Source organism: Dendropsophus ebraccatus, chromosome 1 (genome assembly GCF_027789765.1).
Source record: "Dendropsophus ebraccatus isolate aDenEbr1 chromosome 1, aDenEbr1.pat, whole genome shotgun sequence".
Classification (NCBI taxonomy): Eukaryota; Metazoa; Chordata; class Amphibia; order Anura; family Hylidae; genus Dendropsophus; species Dendropsophus ebraccatus.
The window spans coordinates 9,167,815-9,187,071 of NC_091454.1; the positions used below are offsets into that span (position 1 = coordinate 9,167,815).

Consider the following 19,257-nt stretch of genomic DNA (forward strand, 5'->3'; position numbering starts at 1 on the left):
GAGCTCTGATGCATCAGAGCTTCCCATAGCCCACAGTGGCCGGAGCCGCTCGCTTCACTGTGTGCACTGACAGGGCTTTCTGCGGCCGGAATTCACTGAATTCCGGCCGCAGAAAACTGACCTGTCAGTTTTTTCCGGTGCTGCACAGATCCCGGCCGGAGCGTATATGATGTGTGTACGCTCCGGCCGGGATCCCATTGCACATAGGCTATGTCCCACCCCGCAAAACTACGGCCGTAGTTCTGCGGCGAGTACAGTGATTTTAAAAAAATGTTATCAAAAAGTGATCTGACTCCAACTCACTTACAAGTCTCGCTTCGCTGGTCTTCAGCCCATCAGCAGATCTCATTAAAGTGTACCTGTCATCATTAAAAAAAAAAAAAACTTTTGAAATGTCATAGAGATGTTTTTATGTCATGGAGACATGTAAAAAAATTTTAGCGGTCCAGGTCTGAGTGTTCAGAACCGTACCGATCGGGAGAACGAGTGGGAGAAGATGCACCTCTAGATTATTCTCTATTGGTTCTCTTGAGAGAAGACCATGAGAAGACCAAGACGTTTTGAGAAGATAAGACAATGCTTCAAACAATGAGTTCCTCATGCCACAAGGTATTGCGAAGCTCCGCACAGAGAGTGATCACTGTCAGGCAGATTTCACTATATGTAGCCAGTGCTTGTCCCTAAATTGGGGTTGTGCTGGACAGTTTCTTAGGTGAACATGAACCATCTTCTCCATGAGGATGTTTAGTTGATCTCTTGGATGGTGCAATGTAAAGGGATTATCCCACCATTTTTGAGGAATATCAGGATTGTGGAGAAGTCCTATAGTGTCACTATGACCAGTAGATGTCCATGTAAGGTTTTCATTGGTGGAGTCTTGCTTAAGACTGGATAGATAGAAAGAACGTACAAATCGGTGTTTCCAGCACATGACTTCTCATCTTTTAATGAGTTTATTATTTTAATATTCATCAAGGAATGGATTTTTTGGATGGTCCGACCACCTACGGAAAACAGACAAAAAGTGTTAAGCGCGATGCCAGTCTTTTATTTTGGATTTTGACTTCCTTTCTTCACCTACCTTTTCCATCTACAGAGCCATGTGATAACTTGTTTTTTGCGGGACCAATTGTATTTTCTAATAACGCTCTAGTAAAGTGTGTGTGGGGTCTTTTGTGTCATACATCATATATAGATTCCTCAGGTCAGTACTATTACAATAATATCTAGAGCGTATAATAGCTATTTTAATTATAATGTGCTAGTTTTAAAAAAAAAAATTACATGGGGTTGTATGAGGCTCATTTTCTTTTGCAACATGACCTGACATTATAATGCTTACCATTGCAATGCAGATTGGACTTTTTGATACATTTTTCCGGGATCAAACATGTTTTATTTTTATAGTACGGACAATTAAGGCTTAGTAATGAGAAAAACTTGCAGAACGCTTGAGTTCGCCCAAACGCTAAGCATTTGACCCTCTGCCTGAAGAAATTGGATGCAGCCTTAGCTAATCTTGACAAACATGGATACAACCATACTCTGTAGATGACATTTTAGACATGTTTCTTCTTCTGGGAGAATATTTCCTAAGAAGGCTCTTCCAAACGTAAGACAACTGCACATATTAGGTCAATATTATAAAAAGTTAGCAGGGCTGCCCTGGCCGAAGGTGTAAATTAGAAACACTTACAGGAGGACATTGAGATAGCGCACATTTCTATCAAGTTGATTCAGAGCCTCCATATCTTCATCACTCAGCTGAAAGTCAAAAACCTGAACAAACATTAAAAAGTTAGAGTAGTATATAACTGGCAATGGGTGCAGCCCAACCAGTTTTGCTTTGGGCAACTCTCAAGGGAATTATCTAAGAAGCCTAATGGGTTCTCACCCTTTAACCCTAATACAGGGATCTGGACTGTATGGCAGATGGCTGCCAGGGTGCAACCTCTGGCAGTGGTCCTGGGATGACCAGTGGCTAACCCAGCAGACCTGGAGACATCAGTACAAATCACATTGGGTCAGGGAGATACAGGCAGTGGCGGTCTTTGGCACCAAGCACACCAAGCGATCGCTTGGGGCCCCCAACATCCAGGGGGGCCCCCACACCCCGCTCTTGTGCTCAAGACCGCTGGACAGGGCCACTGCCCCGCTCGCTGCTGCCATCTGAACTGTAACTATGAACACTCGTAATGAGCGCTCATAGTTACATGCAGCAGCACTGACAGGGCGGGAGACATTGGCCCCCTTCCTGTCAGTCCCTCCTGTGGCTGCAGGAAGGGTTTTCCCTGCGGTCACAAGTGGCAGCTCTGTCCTTGTGGTGCCGGCGCTCCAATGACATCACTGGAGCATCGGCGCCAGGACAAGGGGAGTGCGATCTCTTGTGATCTCAGGGAAAACCCTTCCTGCAGCCACAAGAGGGAAGAGAAGAGGAGACGCCCGGACCCAGGTGAGTATAAGTGTTTGTTTTATTGTGTATATACAACTTGGAGAGCACACAGGAGGTCTATATCCAAGTGGGGAGCACACAGGGGGGCTATATACTACTGGGGGAGCACACAGGGGTCTATATACTACTGGTGGGGCACACAGGGGTCTATATACTACTGGGGGAACATACAGGGGGTCTATATACTACTTGTGAGGCACACAGGTGGTCTATATATAACTGGGGGAGCACACATGGGTCTGTATACTACTGGGGCAGCACACAAGGGGTCTATTTAATACTGGTGGGGCACACAGGGGGTCTATATACTACTGGGGGAACCACACAGGGGGTTTATATACTACTGAAGGAGCACACAGGGGTCTATATCCAAGTGGGGGAGCACACAGGAGGTCTGTATCCAAGTGGGGGAGCACACAGGGGGGCTAAATACCCCTGAGGGAGCACACATGGGGTCTATATACTAGTGGGGGAGCACACAGGGGGTCTATATACAACTGGGGCAGCACACAGGAGGTCTATATACTTCTGGGGGAGCACACGGGGGGGCTATATATAACTGGGGGAACACACAGGGGTCTATATACTACTGGGGGAAGCAAACAAGGGGTATATACTATTGGGGGCAGGACACAAGGGGTATATACTACTGGGGGCAACACACAGCGGTCTATTGTTTTGGAACGCGTGTCGAGGGGGGGGCCCCAGACATAACTTCGCTTGGGGCCCCAGAAATGCCAAGACCGCCCCTGGATACAGGTTTAGGTTGAGGCAGAAATCTTGGACAGACAGTATACAAGTGTGGTCAGGGATGGGCAGACAGGTCAGGGTGGGCAGCACAAGTAGTCAACAGTCTGGAAATACTCAGGCAGACTGGTTGGTCCAGATTTGCTCTTTAAAATATGCCTGGCATAAACATGTATCTACCGTAAGAAAAAATTACAACAAAAATAATGTACGGGCACTAGATGGACCATGTGGTTTTCTATGTTTCAAAAAAAAAAAGGAGCATGTGCGTGCCCTATGTAAAGGCAGACTAACGACAGCAGGGGAATAGACAGGGGGACAGGAGCTCAAAAAGAGCACCATCCAAAAACAGATGGTACATAAGCCAAACACAGCCCCTGCTGTAATAGTCAGCATACTATCTGTTATGAATGAGGACTAAAACTCCAGGTACATTTTGAACAGCAGTTACTAAAATAGATGGATTTTTTTTCCAAAATATACTCTGACCTTGAAGTTTTCCTTGATCCTGTCCGGACTGAAGCTTTTTGCAAGCACCACAACGCCTTGTTGTAGAAGATGCCTTATTGCCACCTGAGCCGGGTTCGTCCATATTTAGCAGCAATTTTAATCAACACTGGATCTCGAAGAACGTAGGGAAAAGTCGGATCAATCCTGAGGAGGAGATTGGATGACAGCCCAGACTCTTTGCACTCCTCCATAGCCTGTAAGGCAAATGTAGAGCCAAGATCCAAAACCTAATAAAGCACATTTTCTGATTCACTGGTCAAAAGTACTTAGTAGGAATCTCTTAGTCAAACCAATGACAAGATCCTGGGTCACAATGAAAATTCTGTTATGGGGCCTCTCAAATATCACAGTTTTATGGTATTGGTTTCCTTAAAAAGGGTTGTCAATGGAACGCTCACTTCCTGTGAATCCACGCCTCAGAAGTTAGCTTACTTCTGACATATGATCACTTTAAGAGGGTTTTCTGGGGAGCAGAAGATGGCTGAAGCCTTCTGCTTTATGGAGAACTTCTTCAAAGTGATCCTGTCATTTGAAAAAACTTTTGCTATCTCAGGAAGATTGGTTGGGATCGGACCTGGAACATGGACCTTCTTAGGCTCCATAGTCTAACAACAATGTCATCCTACTATCCATTGATGTTTTGCACTTGTGTTGATTCAGAGCGCTATTGGTTGACATCAATCAAATTAACACTGTGTAAATTAAATAAATATGTTCAGCATTTTACCTTCCATGTGTCCCGGAGGTCGGTGTTGTGATAAATCAGTTTTCCATTTTCATCTGTGGGAAAACGACCCTCCCCGGGCTTTTTACAAATTAGGGAGAAAAAATCAAATTAGAAAAAAAAATTGCAGAGTCCAGGTAAATCCAGACTGGACGTACTTGGGCTCTTCCCATGCTGGGGAACGCCTTCTGGGCACATGAGCCTAATTTGCATACTCAAGAAAGGATTACATCATGACCCAGTTGGGCCATGGACTGCCTGCTCAGAAATCGACCGATTTCTCCTTTATTCCTAACACTTAAATCTATTGTAAAACTCTGTTGTTATCTCAGTCATGTCCACCTTGAGTTCCATAGGGTTGTGGATCAGCAACAGGTCAATGTAGTCCGATTGTAGATCTTTTAGGGATTTCTCCAGGGAAGGACGGACCCGCTCTGGACTCTGGTCAGTCAGCCACAGCTGAAAAAGTCACATACAGTATCATAGGTTCATCTTTTAGAATTGTCAATGCATTCTTGAACTGGTGAGGAGTAGAGATGAGCGAACTTGCCAGATTTCTGGTTCGTATGAATCAGAAATCTCGGCCGTCTGATTCCCGCTGTCTGCTCGCTCTGTGCAGCGGGTGGATACAGCGTCAGGAACGCCTAGAAAACTGGGATACAGCCAATGCCAATGGCTGTATCCCAGTTTTCCAGGCATTCCTTACGCTGTATCCAGCCTCTGCACGGAGGGAACAGACAGCGGGAATCAGACGCCGAGATTTCTGATTCATACGAACCAGAAATCCAGCAACTTCGCTCATCTTTAGTGAGGAGTAGTTCTGTGTTTGGTCCCATCCCCCCTCCCCCTTTTTCTCCACCCATGTGATAGGATACTAATACACTGTCACCTTGCTGGTATAGAAGACGTCTTCCCTTTTTATGGTGCCATCTGCAATCTTTGTCCTGATCGCTTGGCCAATTGCAATCTCGTTGGCGTGGAAGGATGCGTCGTCAAAGAGTCGGTATCCAACATCAAGGGCCAATTTCACACTATCCTCCACTTTACTCTTCTGATCCTTCATAAAAAATAAGGGAATTTCTCCATTAAATGAGGCAAATGCATTATTAGTATGGGTCACAAAAAGATGGACCCCATGGAGGTATCTGTCAAATGAGTGGCTTACTATGGCAAATGGAGATGTTCCCGCTATACCAGACAGAGTGCCCCCACAACCAGTATAAAGCAGCAAGTATGTCTATACAGCCAGTCTATAGGACACACTCACCTCATCTGGAGCATAGGTGACCAATCCTAGAACTGGCATCATATGCCCATCATTTAGCCTTACACGGGAGTCTGGTATCAGTGCCATAGTGCGCCTATGTGTATGACTTATACCTCTATATATCCAGCCTGGGATACGGTAGGCCGGTCATCCTCCTTTACACCAGCCAATCTCCGATCCCTGTTCACTCTCTGCTGTCACATGTCCTTGGTATTCTGCCATCTTAACATTCCCGAGGCAGCTCGGAGCCGCTTACAGCTCTTGTGCAATGTTCTCTTGTGTTCCCTCCTCCCATGGAGATCACATATTGGCACTCGCTCTTAAATACAGATAGTGAAGTTTATTTAGACATATATGCTGCACGCGTATAAGCTACATATAAATAAATGGCAGATTACATTTACTGTAGGTCATAACACGCTTGGGGATGACGTCATTGGTCGCAATCCTAACTAAATCTGTGCTTCATAGACACTAATTAACCCTTACTGCAGGGTAAAAACTAAATACAAAGATAGTGAAATACATTCTTTACTGCAATTTGGAAAAAATTCCAGAAATAACGCAGACAAGGCCCGGTAAAAATGTGACTTGTGAACGCAGCTCAAAGAATTCAAATCTTCATGAAACACCTCAGATCGTAGGCAAAGTCCCTTTCTCACCGTAGCAATATTTCTCTAAAAGAAAAAGTACTCTAAATAGGAAAATGCATGGAAACTGCACATAATGTGACCCCACTTGGCTAATCAGGTGATTAGATCACCCGATTTCCCTAGGAAAACTAAAGTGGTGAGAGTCCACCCCCTCCCTCTGCAAAGTCAAAGGCTTGATGGGTAATGTGGGCAGCATTAGAAAATCAATTCAATGGGGAAATACAAATTAGTATGGTTACCAAATCAGCCAGAACAGGTAAGTACAAGGCATACACAAGAACCTCTACTAGAGATGATCGAACATCGGGAATTTTCAGGTTCGTTCGGACTCGAACCATCGGTTTTCCATTAAAATTGAATGGAAAGCCAATGGTTCGAGTTCGAACAAACCTGAGAATTTCCAATGTTCGATCATCTCTAACCTCTACATTACTCTCTAATAATAATCTTGAAGCCTTGTTGGCACATCGGAAAACCAAGAGGTCTCGAATAGAGGAAAGTCCCTATCTATAAGTTTCAAGAACATAGGATAATGCTTTAAACAATGAATGAATCATCACACAAGGTATCTTAAAGCTCGATGCAGAGCGATCACTATCGGGCAGATGGCACTATTTGTAGTCAGTGCTGGTCATTTTTTGGTCCGACTGTTGCTCTTAGGTGACCATGAACCAAATGGCTCTACTAGATGTCCAGTTGATCTCATAGATGGTGCAATGTAAAGGGATTGTCCTCAGTTTGTCCTGTATCCCACCATATTTGAAGAACATCTGGATTGTGAAGGTCACCGTTGAACCTTTGCTGTAGAAGTCCTATAGTGTCATTATCACCAGTAGATGTCCACGTAAGGTTTTCATTGGTGGAGTCTTGCTTGGGACTGGATAGGTAGAAGATACAAATAGGCGTTTCCAGCACAGAACTTGCATCTTTGAATGAGATTACCATATTAATATTCATCAAGGAATGGATTTTTTGGATGGTCCGGCCACCTACGGAAACCAGACAAAAAGTGTTTAACCCCTTAAGGATGCAGCCAATTTTCATTTTGGGCTTGTCTTCTCTTTTACGCCTCTAAAAGCCTGAATTTATTTTACTTTTCCATCTACAGAGCCATGTGATGACAGGCCTAAAGTATAAATGATAAACACTCACACTAGTCCAGTTATATAGCGCATATTTCTGTCCAGTAGATTCAGAGCCTCCATATCTTCATCACTTAGCTGAAAGCCAAAAACCTAAAGTTTAAGAACAAACAAGAAAAAAGTTAAAGGAGTATATAACAGGCAACGGGTGGGGCCCAAACTGTTAGGCTTTGGGCCACTATTGAGGGCATTGTCCAAGATGCTTATCTGGTCCTCAACTGTTAACCTCTGTACAGGGATCTGTACTTACATTGCAGATGGCTACCAGGTTGCTACCCCAGGGAGTGGTCCTGGTGTAAGTGGTGGATATCCCAACAGACCAGAGACTCCAGTTGGGGAGGGACAGGTTTAGGTAGCGTAAGAGATCTTGGCCAGACAGTACACAAGTGTGGTCAGAGATGGGCACACAGGTCAGGATGAGCAGCACAACTAAGGAGTCCACAGTCTGGAAATACTACACAAGAATAGGAAAGCTAGGCTGGACTATGGCAGTGAGAGATAAGTCATTGGTTGTGTCTGCCAGGAGGCGCCTCCTGCTCATGGGGACAAGCCACCAGGGTACATGGCTTTTCGCACCTATCACACTGGTCCATCTAGATGAGGATTAAAGCTTCAGGAACTTTTTTAACAGTTGTCACCAAAATACATTGAGGAGAATTTTTTTCCCCAAAATATATACGAAAATTCTTTTACCTGGAAGTTGTCCTGGATCCTACTTGCTGTGAAGCTTTTTGCAAGCACCACAATGCCTCTTTGTAGAAGATGCCTTATTGCCACCTGAGCGGGGGTTCGTCCGTATTTAGTAGCAATTTCAATCAAGACTGGATCTTGAAGAACATAGGGACTATTCGGTTCTATCCTAGGGAGAATATTGGATAATGGATGACATCTCTGCATGGTACAGATAACGTAGATAGTTGTAAGGTCTTATGTATATAATCATATTACAGGAAGGTGGTACGTGTCCTTTATAGCATACCCCTCACCATATGGGCCCGTGGGGCAGTAATATGGATCTATACTGGCTTTATACTAGCCCCCCTGTACAAGCAGGTCTAAGCGGTACATATCCTTTCTTCTTATATGGTATATCACTTTCTTTTACCATCTGACATCTCGACTGGATCCCAAAACAGCATATGCCACCAAAGCGATGTCATGTGACCTGCAGAACTCCAGCATTTTACTCTGATTGAGGTAGATGTGACATTCACCTAAGCAAAAGAAAGGAAGCCGGTTGTTTAAGAAAAATGGTGGAGCAAGGATGGAGCATCAATTTCCTATGTCTTCAGCTGGGATTAAATGACCCCCTACTTCCCAGATGTGGATTCACAGAGCATTGGGGAACATAAGGCTTCAGCCATCATTTTCTCCCCAGACAACCCCTTTAAACTGACCATGTTATTTGATAAACCTTGAACAACATTTGAAAAGTTTTGATCGGTTGGAATCTGAGTGTTTAGTCAAAACTGAGCTGCAAGAAGAACATGGACCTTCTTAGGGCCCTATTCCACCGGACGATTATCGTTTGCACAATCGTTAACGATTAACGATCTCAAACGACCGCTATTGCGAAAGACCTGAAAACGTTCATTCATTTCCATGGAACAATAATCGTTACTTATGATCGTAATTACGATAGTTTATTCTTCGTTATTTATTCGCTATTGCGTTCGTATCTATTGCGAACGACCGAACGATGTCTTATTCAATGCGAACGAGTTGCGAACGTTTTGCGAACGAGCAACGATAAAAATAGGTCCAGGTCTTATAAAGCAATCAACGATTTCTCGTTCGGTCGTTAATCGTTAACTGCATTTCAACCGAACGATTATTGTTTAGATTCGAACGATTTAACGATAATCTGAACGATAATCGTCCGGTGGAATAGGGCCCTTATAAAGCGATCAACGATTTCTCGTTCGCTCGTTAATCGTTAACTGCATTTTTTAACCCTGAGTATTTTAAAGAAATATGTTAACTGAAATTCTGAACCAGAATCGTACCTTCCATATGTCCCAGAGGTCGGTGTTGTGATAAATCAATTTTCCATTTTCAGCTGTGGGAAAACGATCCTCCCCGGGCTTTTTACAGGTTAGAAAAAAATAAAATACTTAGTATAGAAAAATCATACGGCTGAATGTCAGAAACAAGAAGAAAATAGCATAGAAAAAAACGTGTCTGACTAAGAGATGAGGTGTGATTGTGTCAAGCAATAGGGGGTTAAAGTGGTTTTCTGGGTAGGCAAAAGTATATAGATTGTTGCAAGTGTATAGAAAATAATGAAGAAGCTATGCTTACCTCTCCACGCTCCCCCGGTGTCCTGCTACGGGTCTCCCGCTCTCTTGCTGAATGATCCTGTCTCTACTTCCAAGATGGACATTTCTCGGGGTTGACAGCTCGCTAAGCCAATCAAAGGCTGAGACAGGCCAAACACCCCTGATGAATCCATCGCGGAAGTAGGGATGAGAGTCACAAAACCATTCAGTGGCAGGACACTGAGGAAGCATGGAGAGGTAAGCATAGCTTCTTCTATACACTTGCAGCGAGCTATATATACTTATGCCTACTCAGTTAAAGCCTTTAAGACTCAAAGTAGGTCTGTCAGCAAGAAAACAGGGGTGTACGTAGGTTCTTGTCTAGGTGGAGCTAATAATCAGGATTCTGGGCATACCTTTTTTATTTCAACATTTTTTACAGTACGAGATAGCCTTTTTGTTATTATGCAAATTACCCTCAAGTGCCAAGGGGGCGTTCCCAGGTAAATGCAACCCATATTTCCTTTATCATGTCCACCAACCCAGTTGCACACACCTCCCCTCTTGGAGTTACAGCCTCTAGATAAAGAGGACATAAGCTTAAATTAGCTGGGCTATTGCCATGCTGGTCAACACCTCCTGGGCACTTGAAACTTATTTGCATAATAATAAAAAGACTTATATCTTAGTGCTCGAAAGGACTTTTTAAATAAAAACAGTGTCCAGAATCCACGCCTATTACACCCCTATTTTTTTTTTTTTTGCTGATGGGTCCATCTTATCGTTATCTTAGGCAGGCCGACCTTGAGTTCCATAGGGTTGTGGATCAGCAACAGGTCAACATAGTCCAATTGTAGATCTCTTAGGGATTTCTCCAGGGAAGGACGGACCCGCTCTGGACTCTGGTCAGTCAGCCACACCTGAAAAAGTCCCATATTGTAGGACCATTATTTAGTTTTGTTGATATATTCTAGAATGAATAAGGTATAGTTCTGTATTCGGTCCATTTCCCTGGACTCTATAGATCTATGGATTTCTTCAGATATACAGTAATCTTGAGGAGTATCACCCAACCCTTTGCCATGGATTACTCTAGCAATGTGATAGTACACAGACATATTGTCACCTTGCTGGTATAGAAGACGTCTTCCCTCTTTACATCGGCAATCTTTGCCCTGATCGCTCGTCCGATTGCGACCTCGTTGTCGTGGAAGGATGCGTCGTCAAAGAGGCGGTATCCAACATCAAGGGCCAATTTCACACTATCCTCTGCTTTACGCTTTTGATCCTTCAAAAAATAAAAATAAAAAAGGGGCAAATGCATTGTCATTATGGGTCAATGAAAAATGGACCCTATGGAGGTATTTTGCCAAATGAGTGGCTTACTATTGTCAATGGAGATGATTGATACTCGAGATGCTACATCTGTGTCTAGAAGAACTTTCTAACACATATGGTCAGTGGCGTAGGACGTTTGTGGTCATACAGGGCATACAAGACCCCTCTGCTGAAAAAGGTGCCGCGACTATCCTGGTACCCAAGACTTAGGACCATATATGAATTGTACAGTATAACAGTATTATGTAGACCTGGCCTACCTGCAGGGGGGGATGATATCTAGAGGAGGGATACTAACTACAGGGGGTTATCTACCTCCACAGGGAATACTAACTACAGAGGGCCCTAGCTGCAGGGGGATACCGGAGGAATACTAAATACGGGGAGATACTGCCTACTTGGGGGGAGGGGGGCTAAGTAAAGGGGCTACTACCTACAGGAGGGATGCTACCTAGAGGAGAGTTACTAGATACAGGGGGGACTACCTGAAGGAGAATGATATCTAGAGGAGGAATACTAACTACAGGGGCATACTGCCTACTTGGGGGAAGGCTACTACCTACAAGGGGGGGATACTGCCTAGAGAAGAGGTACTAGCTACAGGCGCTACTACTTACTGGGGGGATACTAGCTAGAGGAGAGGTACTACATGCATACAGGGCATTATAATCATTTATCTGGGTGTATGGCGTTATTTAGGTACAGTAACACTATGGAAATGGTATTAGGCCACTATAGGACACTGTTATTTTGGCCCCTTATTGTACTTTTCTTTTTGTAGGGCACTGTAGAGGTTTTTTATTCCGTATGGAAAAGTACTTTGAACCATTACAAACACCTCAGTGTTTGCTATTTAGGAGTCCAGAATAGAATTACATTTCCTTGTATACTGTTATGTTTATATGACTTTATCATCAGCTATAGATAAAGATAATAGCACGTTCTAAATACTGGTGAAAGGTTAAGGGGAACTATATATGGACCTGGACATATATTCTCCACAGTGTCTGCCCCTGAGTCGGGGATGGCCCCTATAGACTGTACCAGACAGAGTGCCCCCACAACAGTATAAAGCAAGTATGTCTATGTAGTCAGTGTATAGGACACACTCACCTCATCTGGAGTATAGGTGCCCAATCCTAGCACTGGCATCGTATGCCCATCATTTAGCCTTACACGGGAGTCTGGTGTCAGTGCCATAGTGCGCCTATGTGTATGACTTATACCTCTATATATCCAGCCTGGGATACGGTAGGCCGGTCATTCATCTTTACACCAGCCAATCTCCCATCCCTGTTTACACGCTGTCACATGTTCTTGGTGTTCTGCCATCTTCACACACCTGAGGCCGCTCGGAGCCGCTGAAGTTCTTGTGGGAGCGGGGCCTTAGTCTCTCTCCAACAGCAAATCCACCAGGAACTAACTACCTCTTTAAAGATGAGAGTGAGGAAGTGTAATAGGTAGCTGGTGTGTGTGCTACCTGCACCTGTAATTGGTCAGAACAGTAAACAGAGAAATACATAGTTAACCCTCAACCTTTATCTGTTACAGAGAGATAGGGGAGAGGGAGATACCAATTGGTGAAAGTGCTAAAAGCAGCCATCATCCCCTTGTGTGACACCTGACAGAGTTACCTTTACATGGATGACATAAGACTTAGTGGACCACCCGTACCGGAACACTACATATGTATGTAAGTTCTACCATGGTCTAGTCATTGACTAGAAGCAGTGAAATACGTAGAAATAAAGTGAATCAGCATACACAAACACAGAATAACCCTAAGATAATGAATAAACTGTGATGGTGCCCTACACATCAGCAGCACTGAAATGGGGTTCTGGGACACTATATAGGGGCATCTGGCCCCCCCCCCCTAATTTATGGGCCCAGTCACAGCTAAGACTGTAGTTACACCTTTAGCAGCTGGTATGACTGTCAAATGTCTAAAGTGTATGGGCACCTTAAGGTTTGGGCCAGGTGCAGAGATTACGTAAAGCAATTAGACTACAGAGAAGAATGACAAGGACTTTCTATCTGCAATTTCCATTTGGGAGAACATGATTTTTCCAATGGAAAGCTGTGATTTCTATGAAACGGATGCTTACAAAGTAAGAAGAAATGGTACAAATATCCCTGTTCATGTTTGTTAATGTTTAGCTCAGAAGAAGACCAAAGACCAAATGGTCTACGATAAAGAGCAATATGCTGGACCACACCCTACTGCCAGTGATTTACTGTAGGTCACATTGAGTTTCTCTCCATTTATCTGGTGTCAGCCATGGCGTCTGCTGCTCTGAGAGACAACCTGATCTGCTCCATCTGCCGGAACATTTATACGGATCCTGTAACCCTGAGATGTGGACACAATTTCTGTCGGGACTGTATGGATCAGCATCTGGACTATCAGGATGATTCTAGAGTTTATTCCTGTCCTGAATGTAGAGAAGAGTTTCAAGATCGTCCTGTATTGAAGAGGAATGTAGCTCTACAAAATGTAGTACAGATTCTCTCTACCCAGAGACATCAGGAAGGAGAACGTGTCCTAACTGTGCCCGACACCTCCATGAAGAGTAGGAAATGCTCCATTCATGAGGAACCTTTAAAGTACTATTGCACTAAGGAGGCCATCTGTATCTGTGCGTCCTGTGGTATGGTTGGAGAACATCGGGGACACCGGGTGGAGAAGCTGGAGGAGGCCTCTGAGAAAAAGAAGATGAAACTGAGACTTTTTCTCCTGAGACTGATGACAAAAAGAGAGAAGACTGAGGAAAGAGTCCAGAGTGTGAATGAGTGCATGAGAATAGTTCAAGAAAAAGCAGCTGGAGAAGCCGAGAGAGTCACTGCCCTGTTTATAGACATCAGGAGTCGGATTGACAACCTGGAGAAGAGGGTCCTGAGCGAGATCTCCAGGCAGGAGGAGCAGCTGTCACTGTCACTGTCTGATGTCATCCAGAAGCTAGAAATAGAGAAGGAGGAGCTGTCCAGGAAGATGAGACACATTAAGGAGCTGTGTAACATGGTGGATCCACTGACTGTCTTACAGGAACCAGACATAGGTGACTTGTATGATGCTGAGGAGGGGGGAGGTGATGGGGACACAGAGGGACATGATAAGACACATGATGTAGATGTGGATGTGATTACAGGGGTGTTACATGCAGGTATCTCTGATATATTGACACATCTACAAACCATTTCACCCACAAAACCAATGACGCAACAACCCCTCAGTGTCCCATCTCGTCCCAGTCACACACAAGCGTCACCTGTGTCAGGTGCACAATATGGGGGCGATGGTGTAACAGTCAGGAGTAGGGTTTCCGGGATGGCAAGTGCTTTGGAAAACATAACAAGTGAGAGAAATGTAGGGATCTATGGGGAGGGTCCTGCAGACATATTACTGGATGTAACCACCGCTCATAATAATCTCCTTATATCAGACGGGCGAAGAACTGCAACCTGGACAAGAGAGAAGAAGAATCGTCCAGAAACAGCAGAGAGATTCCAGGTTCCTCAGGTGATGAGCAGGAACAGCTTCTCCTCGGGGCGACATTACTGGGATGTGGAGATCAGTAGATCAGGACTGTGGAGGGTGGGGATGTGTTATCCCAGTATAGACAGGAGGGGAGATCAGTTATGTATTGGAGATAATAATAAGTCCTGGGGTATGTGGAAGAGGGACAAAAATCAGTATTTAGTAATGCATGACAGTAAGGAGACCCAGTTACCTCACCGGATCTCCAGTGATAGAGTCAGGATCTGTCTGGATTATGAGGCCGGGCGGCTGTCCTTTTATGAGCTGTGTGACCCCATCAGACACTTATACACCTTCTCCGCCACCTTCTCCGAGCCCCTTCATGCTGTATTATGTGTATTATCCAGTACTATAACTATATTAGGGAGGAGCAGAAACTAGATGAACAATATCCCAGAGACGGGTGACATTACAGGGAGCGGCGTCTGATAGGTGGAGCAGCCCGTCTATGTGAGGGGAGGAGGGGGATGCTTTAAGGAGACCGACAATAGGAGAGATTTATTGCACTTATAGGAAGATTCTGTGCTGCCCACAGTGACCAATCACAACTCCCATAGCAACCAATCACAGTTCAGCTTTCATTTTGCCAGAGCTTAATAATATAAATAAGCTGATCTCTCATTGGCTGCACAGAGAGTCTTACTATATGAATACAAAAAAATCTCCCCAGTACTTTTCTATAAAACATGACCAACATGGCTGCTTTTTTCAACAAATACTAAAGAAATCCAAATGAAAAAATGAGTGAACCTGTCTTTCTGCATTGATTACCAGTAAAATATGTTATGTTCAGATACAGGTAGAGATTAGCGAGTCTACAGTGTTAATGTTACGCTCGGCCGTCAGCCTGTCAGTTGGCTGTCCTTTGTTAAGGTTACACTTTGATGTTGATCTGACTCTATGGAGCCAGGTCCTCCCAGGATGGATGGTTCCCAATTGATGGCTTAGTAAAGCTGTAACCTGCAGTATTACCAACTCGTCACTTATAAATCACAGACACAGATAAGACATTGTATCAGGATTATAAGCCTGGATAATAATGGCTAATTTTTATTATGGTAATCACATTTTATAGTCAGAATATGGGGAGGTACTACTCATGCGTAGTGTAGTCATAAGAAATGTAAACATTTAACACAGGAGGGGTCTTAACACAAGACACATACATGTCACACTCTCATAGGTCAAATCCATAGATGGTCAACTGCTTCCTGTACTGCGCAGTCAAGGTGGTATAAAGTGTGAAAAAGTTAGAACAAAACATTCCTTGCACTGATAATAAAGGATGATTCCCAGGGCCCAAATGTAACAAACAGTCCAGTTCAGACAATGTCCTAAGGACTTGTAAGACATAGTTCATCATTAGAAAATTCCTCATTGTCTCCAGGTAATATAATGTATTGTAACAGGTAATATAATGTAATGTAACAGGTAAGGCTGGGCATCCGTTGTGATCCGTTTTACCATTAAAACAGATCTTTTTTTTTACGTATACAAAAACGTAGTCAACCTAATTTTTGTGTACGTTAAAAAAGATGGATCCATTTTGATCCGTTTTTTTTATAATAAAATTCAATGGGGAAATGGATCAAAATGGATGCATGTGCATGCATCCCTTTTTTCCAAAACGGATTGCAAAAACGTAGTGTGAAGCCAGCCTAATATACTGTAAGAGGTAATATAATGTAATAGGCAATATAATGTAATGTAACAGGTAATATAATATAATGTAATGTAACAGGGGATATAATATACTGTAACAGATAATATAATGTAATGTAATATAACAGCTAATATAATGTAACAGGCAATATAATGTAATGTAATGTATTGTAACAGATAATATAATGTAACAGATAATATAATGTAATGTAATATAACAGCTAATATAATGTAACAGATAATATAATGTAATGTAACAGGTAATATAATATCCTGTAATAGGTAATATAATGTAATGTAATATAACAGATAATATAATGTAACAGATAATATAATGTAATGTAATATAACAGCTAATATAATGTAACAGATAATATAATGTAATGTAACAGGTAATATAATATCCTGTAATAGGTAATATAATGTAATGTAATATAACAGATAATATAATGTAACATGTAATATAATATAATAGGTGATGTTCATGCCTTTAATTGTGAATGTTGAATAAACATCCACAGTGCAGGAAGATAAACCTGAAAAACCTTCGTGTTATTTCTCCAACAACTATAGGAATAAGGGCCTGTTCACACTACGGAATTCTGCTCGGAACCCCTGCCCGCAGACTCCGTGCCAAATCTGGCTTGCTATGTTTTTCAATGTGTCAATTCTTTGAGCAGAGAGGAGTTGGGAGCGGAGGCGCGCCAGGCCTCCCATTGAAACACATAGCAGGCGGGATTCAGTGTGTTGGCAGCACCCAGGACAAGGCAAGGTATTGCTCAACCCACCTCAAACCAGGTAAGTGAATGTAAGAGAATGGTAATGCATACAGTGTATACAGTGCTGCTCACCAGAGGGTAATGCGGAATTTTCCAATGGGCTGGGCTTACAAAAAATAATTCTACCTCCACATCAGGGCGACAAATTACTACTACAGTGACTAAATAATACTATGATACGGTTATTAAATAAAAACCACTATACACTCCCCAATATCACCAGTAACACTACTAAAAGGATGGTTTCACAGATCCCTATGGGATACGCACTAAGGTTGGTGGCACTGAAGGTACAAGGATCGCGGAGTAGAGGCTTTACAAACGGGATGGACCGTTTCACGCACAACTGTGTACTTTGTCTAGGCCCTGTTGTGCGTGAAACGGTCCATCTCCCGTTTGTGAAGCCTCTACTCACCGACCCAATGTAGGAATACAGGTCTTTTTTATCACCAGTGGTGAGGGCCGCATCTTCTATCTGACTGTATATACCTGTTATTACTGTATTTCTTATATTCCCAGTACTCTCTTGATCACTTTACTTACAGTATTTAATGTTTTCACTGGGAATAAAAACATTGTCTTTGTGGCATTGTGTACCTGCTGAGTCTTCTTTTCTCTTTCATCATATCACCATGAATATCCTTTGCGGACTTTCCTTGCAGAAACAAGAATTTTATCACTCCTCTGCTCTTATTTGTTGTGAATATCGCCTTAGGCCTCATTCACATGTGCAGTGTTATTCAAGGAGCGTGTCCGCTCCGTGAAAAACAGTCTGTTGGATGCGCTGGGCCCGGGGTCAGGAGGCACTGGTGCTGTCTGGGGGCAGAGTGGGGGGCTGACAGGAGCGGGGGGAGATGGGAGCGGGTGACGGGAGCACTGAGAGACAGCAGTGGGGGAGAAGGGAGCAGTGAAGCAAAGGAGATGGGGGTGGGTGATGGTAGTGGTGAGAGTCGGGAGTGGGGGAGATGGGAACGGGTCATGGGAGCAGGGGAGATGAAAGTGGGTGACAGGAGTGGGGAGAGGCATCCTAGCCAGTGAATAGCGGCTGCAGAAAACCATGTCAGTGCACACTATGAAGCGAGCAGCTCCGGCCACAAGCTTCATTGTGTGCTGTGGGGAGTTCTGATGCGGATGCGTACGGTGCGCCCGCATCAGAACTCTGCGGCCGGAATGATCATCCAGTTGGTACTGCAGTACCGGCTGGGATGATCTTTGCAGAGACTGGCTGTTCCGTGACCGGCCGGGTCACAGAACGGCCGGTCTGTTCCGTCGTGTGAACATGGCCTAAGATAGTAAGAAAGGAAATATTATGAGTGCAGACTAGTTGGACCAGGTCTTTTTTTCCTGCCGACAATGTTCTATGTTTGTATAACTTCAGCAAGTGAGAGAAAAAAAGTGGTGGATTCCTATTGGCGCCAAACCCTCATTTGAAAACCAACCAGGTGTCTCCAATTTCCCAGAGAAATGGCTCACGGCTTCTGAAGTCAAGTCACACTTTATTGGTATGCTACGCGTTTCGAGGGTGAGAATCCCCTCTTCATCAGGCATGATATGGTTACTGATCTGCACATATTTATATCAAAAAGACAATGAATGACCCAGAACAGGAAGTCTGGCCACGGGTGTACCACTGAGTAAGTGGTAGGTCTTCTAACTTTGGTGTTTGCAAGCTCCCAGGCTGTGAGTTCAATTCCATGGGGGAAACCATTAATACTACATCCATATCTTTTTGTATACAAATTAAAATTAAAATAAAAATAAAAAAATTGTGTGGATGTACATATTCTCAACATGTGCATCTTTCCATATAGATACCTAGTTCAGTGCTAAAACATGCCTTAATATATAGAATGATAATAGATAGATAAATAAATAACAATATTGATATTTTTAAAAAAAATGGCTTCCAAGCCTAAAAACATATGTACTTATAAATATGATATACTAAAGATCTATAAAAAAAAACCAAAATTTTTTGTACTATGTATGAATTTATCTCCTACTCGGAGGGCTTGTGTTCAATCTAGGTCTATCCCTAGGTATAAGCTAACATAGATCTTTCACCTCAGCCAATGTGTGGTGTGTGGCTCACACCCCAGAGTGACATAGCCCTAATTGTGGTAGCCTGGGTTCATATCCCCTACACTTCAAAACCTTTTATAATGAGCGAGCTGACTTTATTGACAG

The 19,257-nt window shown here is 43.4% G+C and overlaps 1 protein-coding gene and 1 pseudogene across 1 annotated transcript; both read right to left on the minus strand.

The window, feature by feature from the left end:
- Window positions 1-744: 744 nt before the first annotated feature.
- LOC138788502 (estradiol 17 beta-dehydrogenase 5-like) lies at window positions 745-5,787 on the minus strand (annotated as a pseudogene).
- Window positions 5,788-7,238: 1,451 nt separating this feature from the next.
- On the minus strand, window positions 7,239-12,291 carry LOC138772796 (estradiol 17 beta-dehydrogenase 5-like). Its single transcript, XM_069953522.1, has 9 exons — window positions 12,205-12,291; window positions 10,880-11,041; window positions 10,557-10,673; window positions 9,502-9,579; window positions 8,829-8,946; window positions 8,601-8,709; window positions 8,189-8,354; window positions 7,506-7,588; window positions 7,239-7,342 (listed from the first exon to the last, which is right to left on the minus strand). Exons 1-9 carry the CDS (start codon window positions 12,289-12,291, stop codon window positions 7,300-7,302), a joined length of 963 nt encoding a protein of 320 aa, XP_069809623.1. The 3' UTR covers window positions 7,239-7,299.
- Between the last annotated feature and the right edge of the window lie 6,966 nt (window positions 12,292-19,257).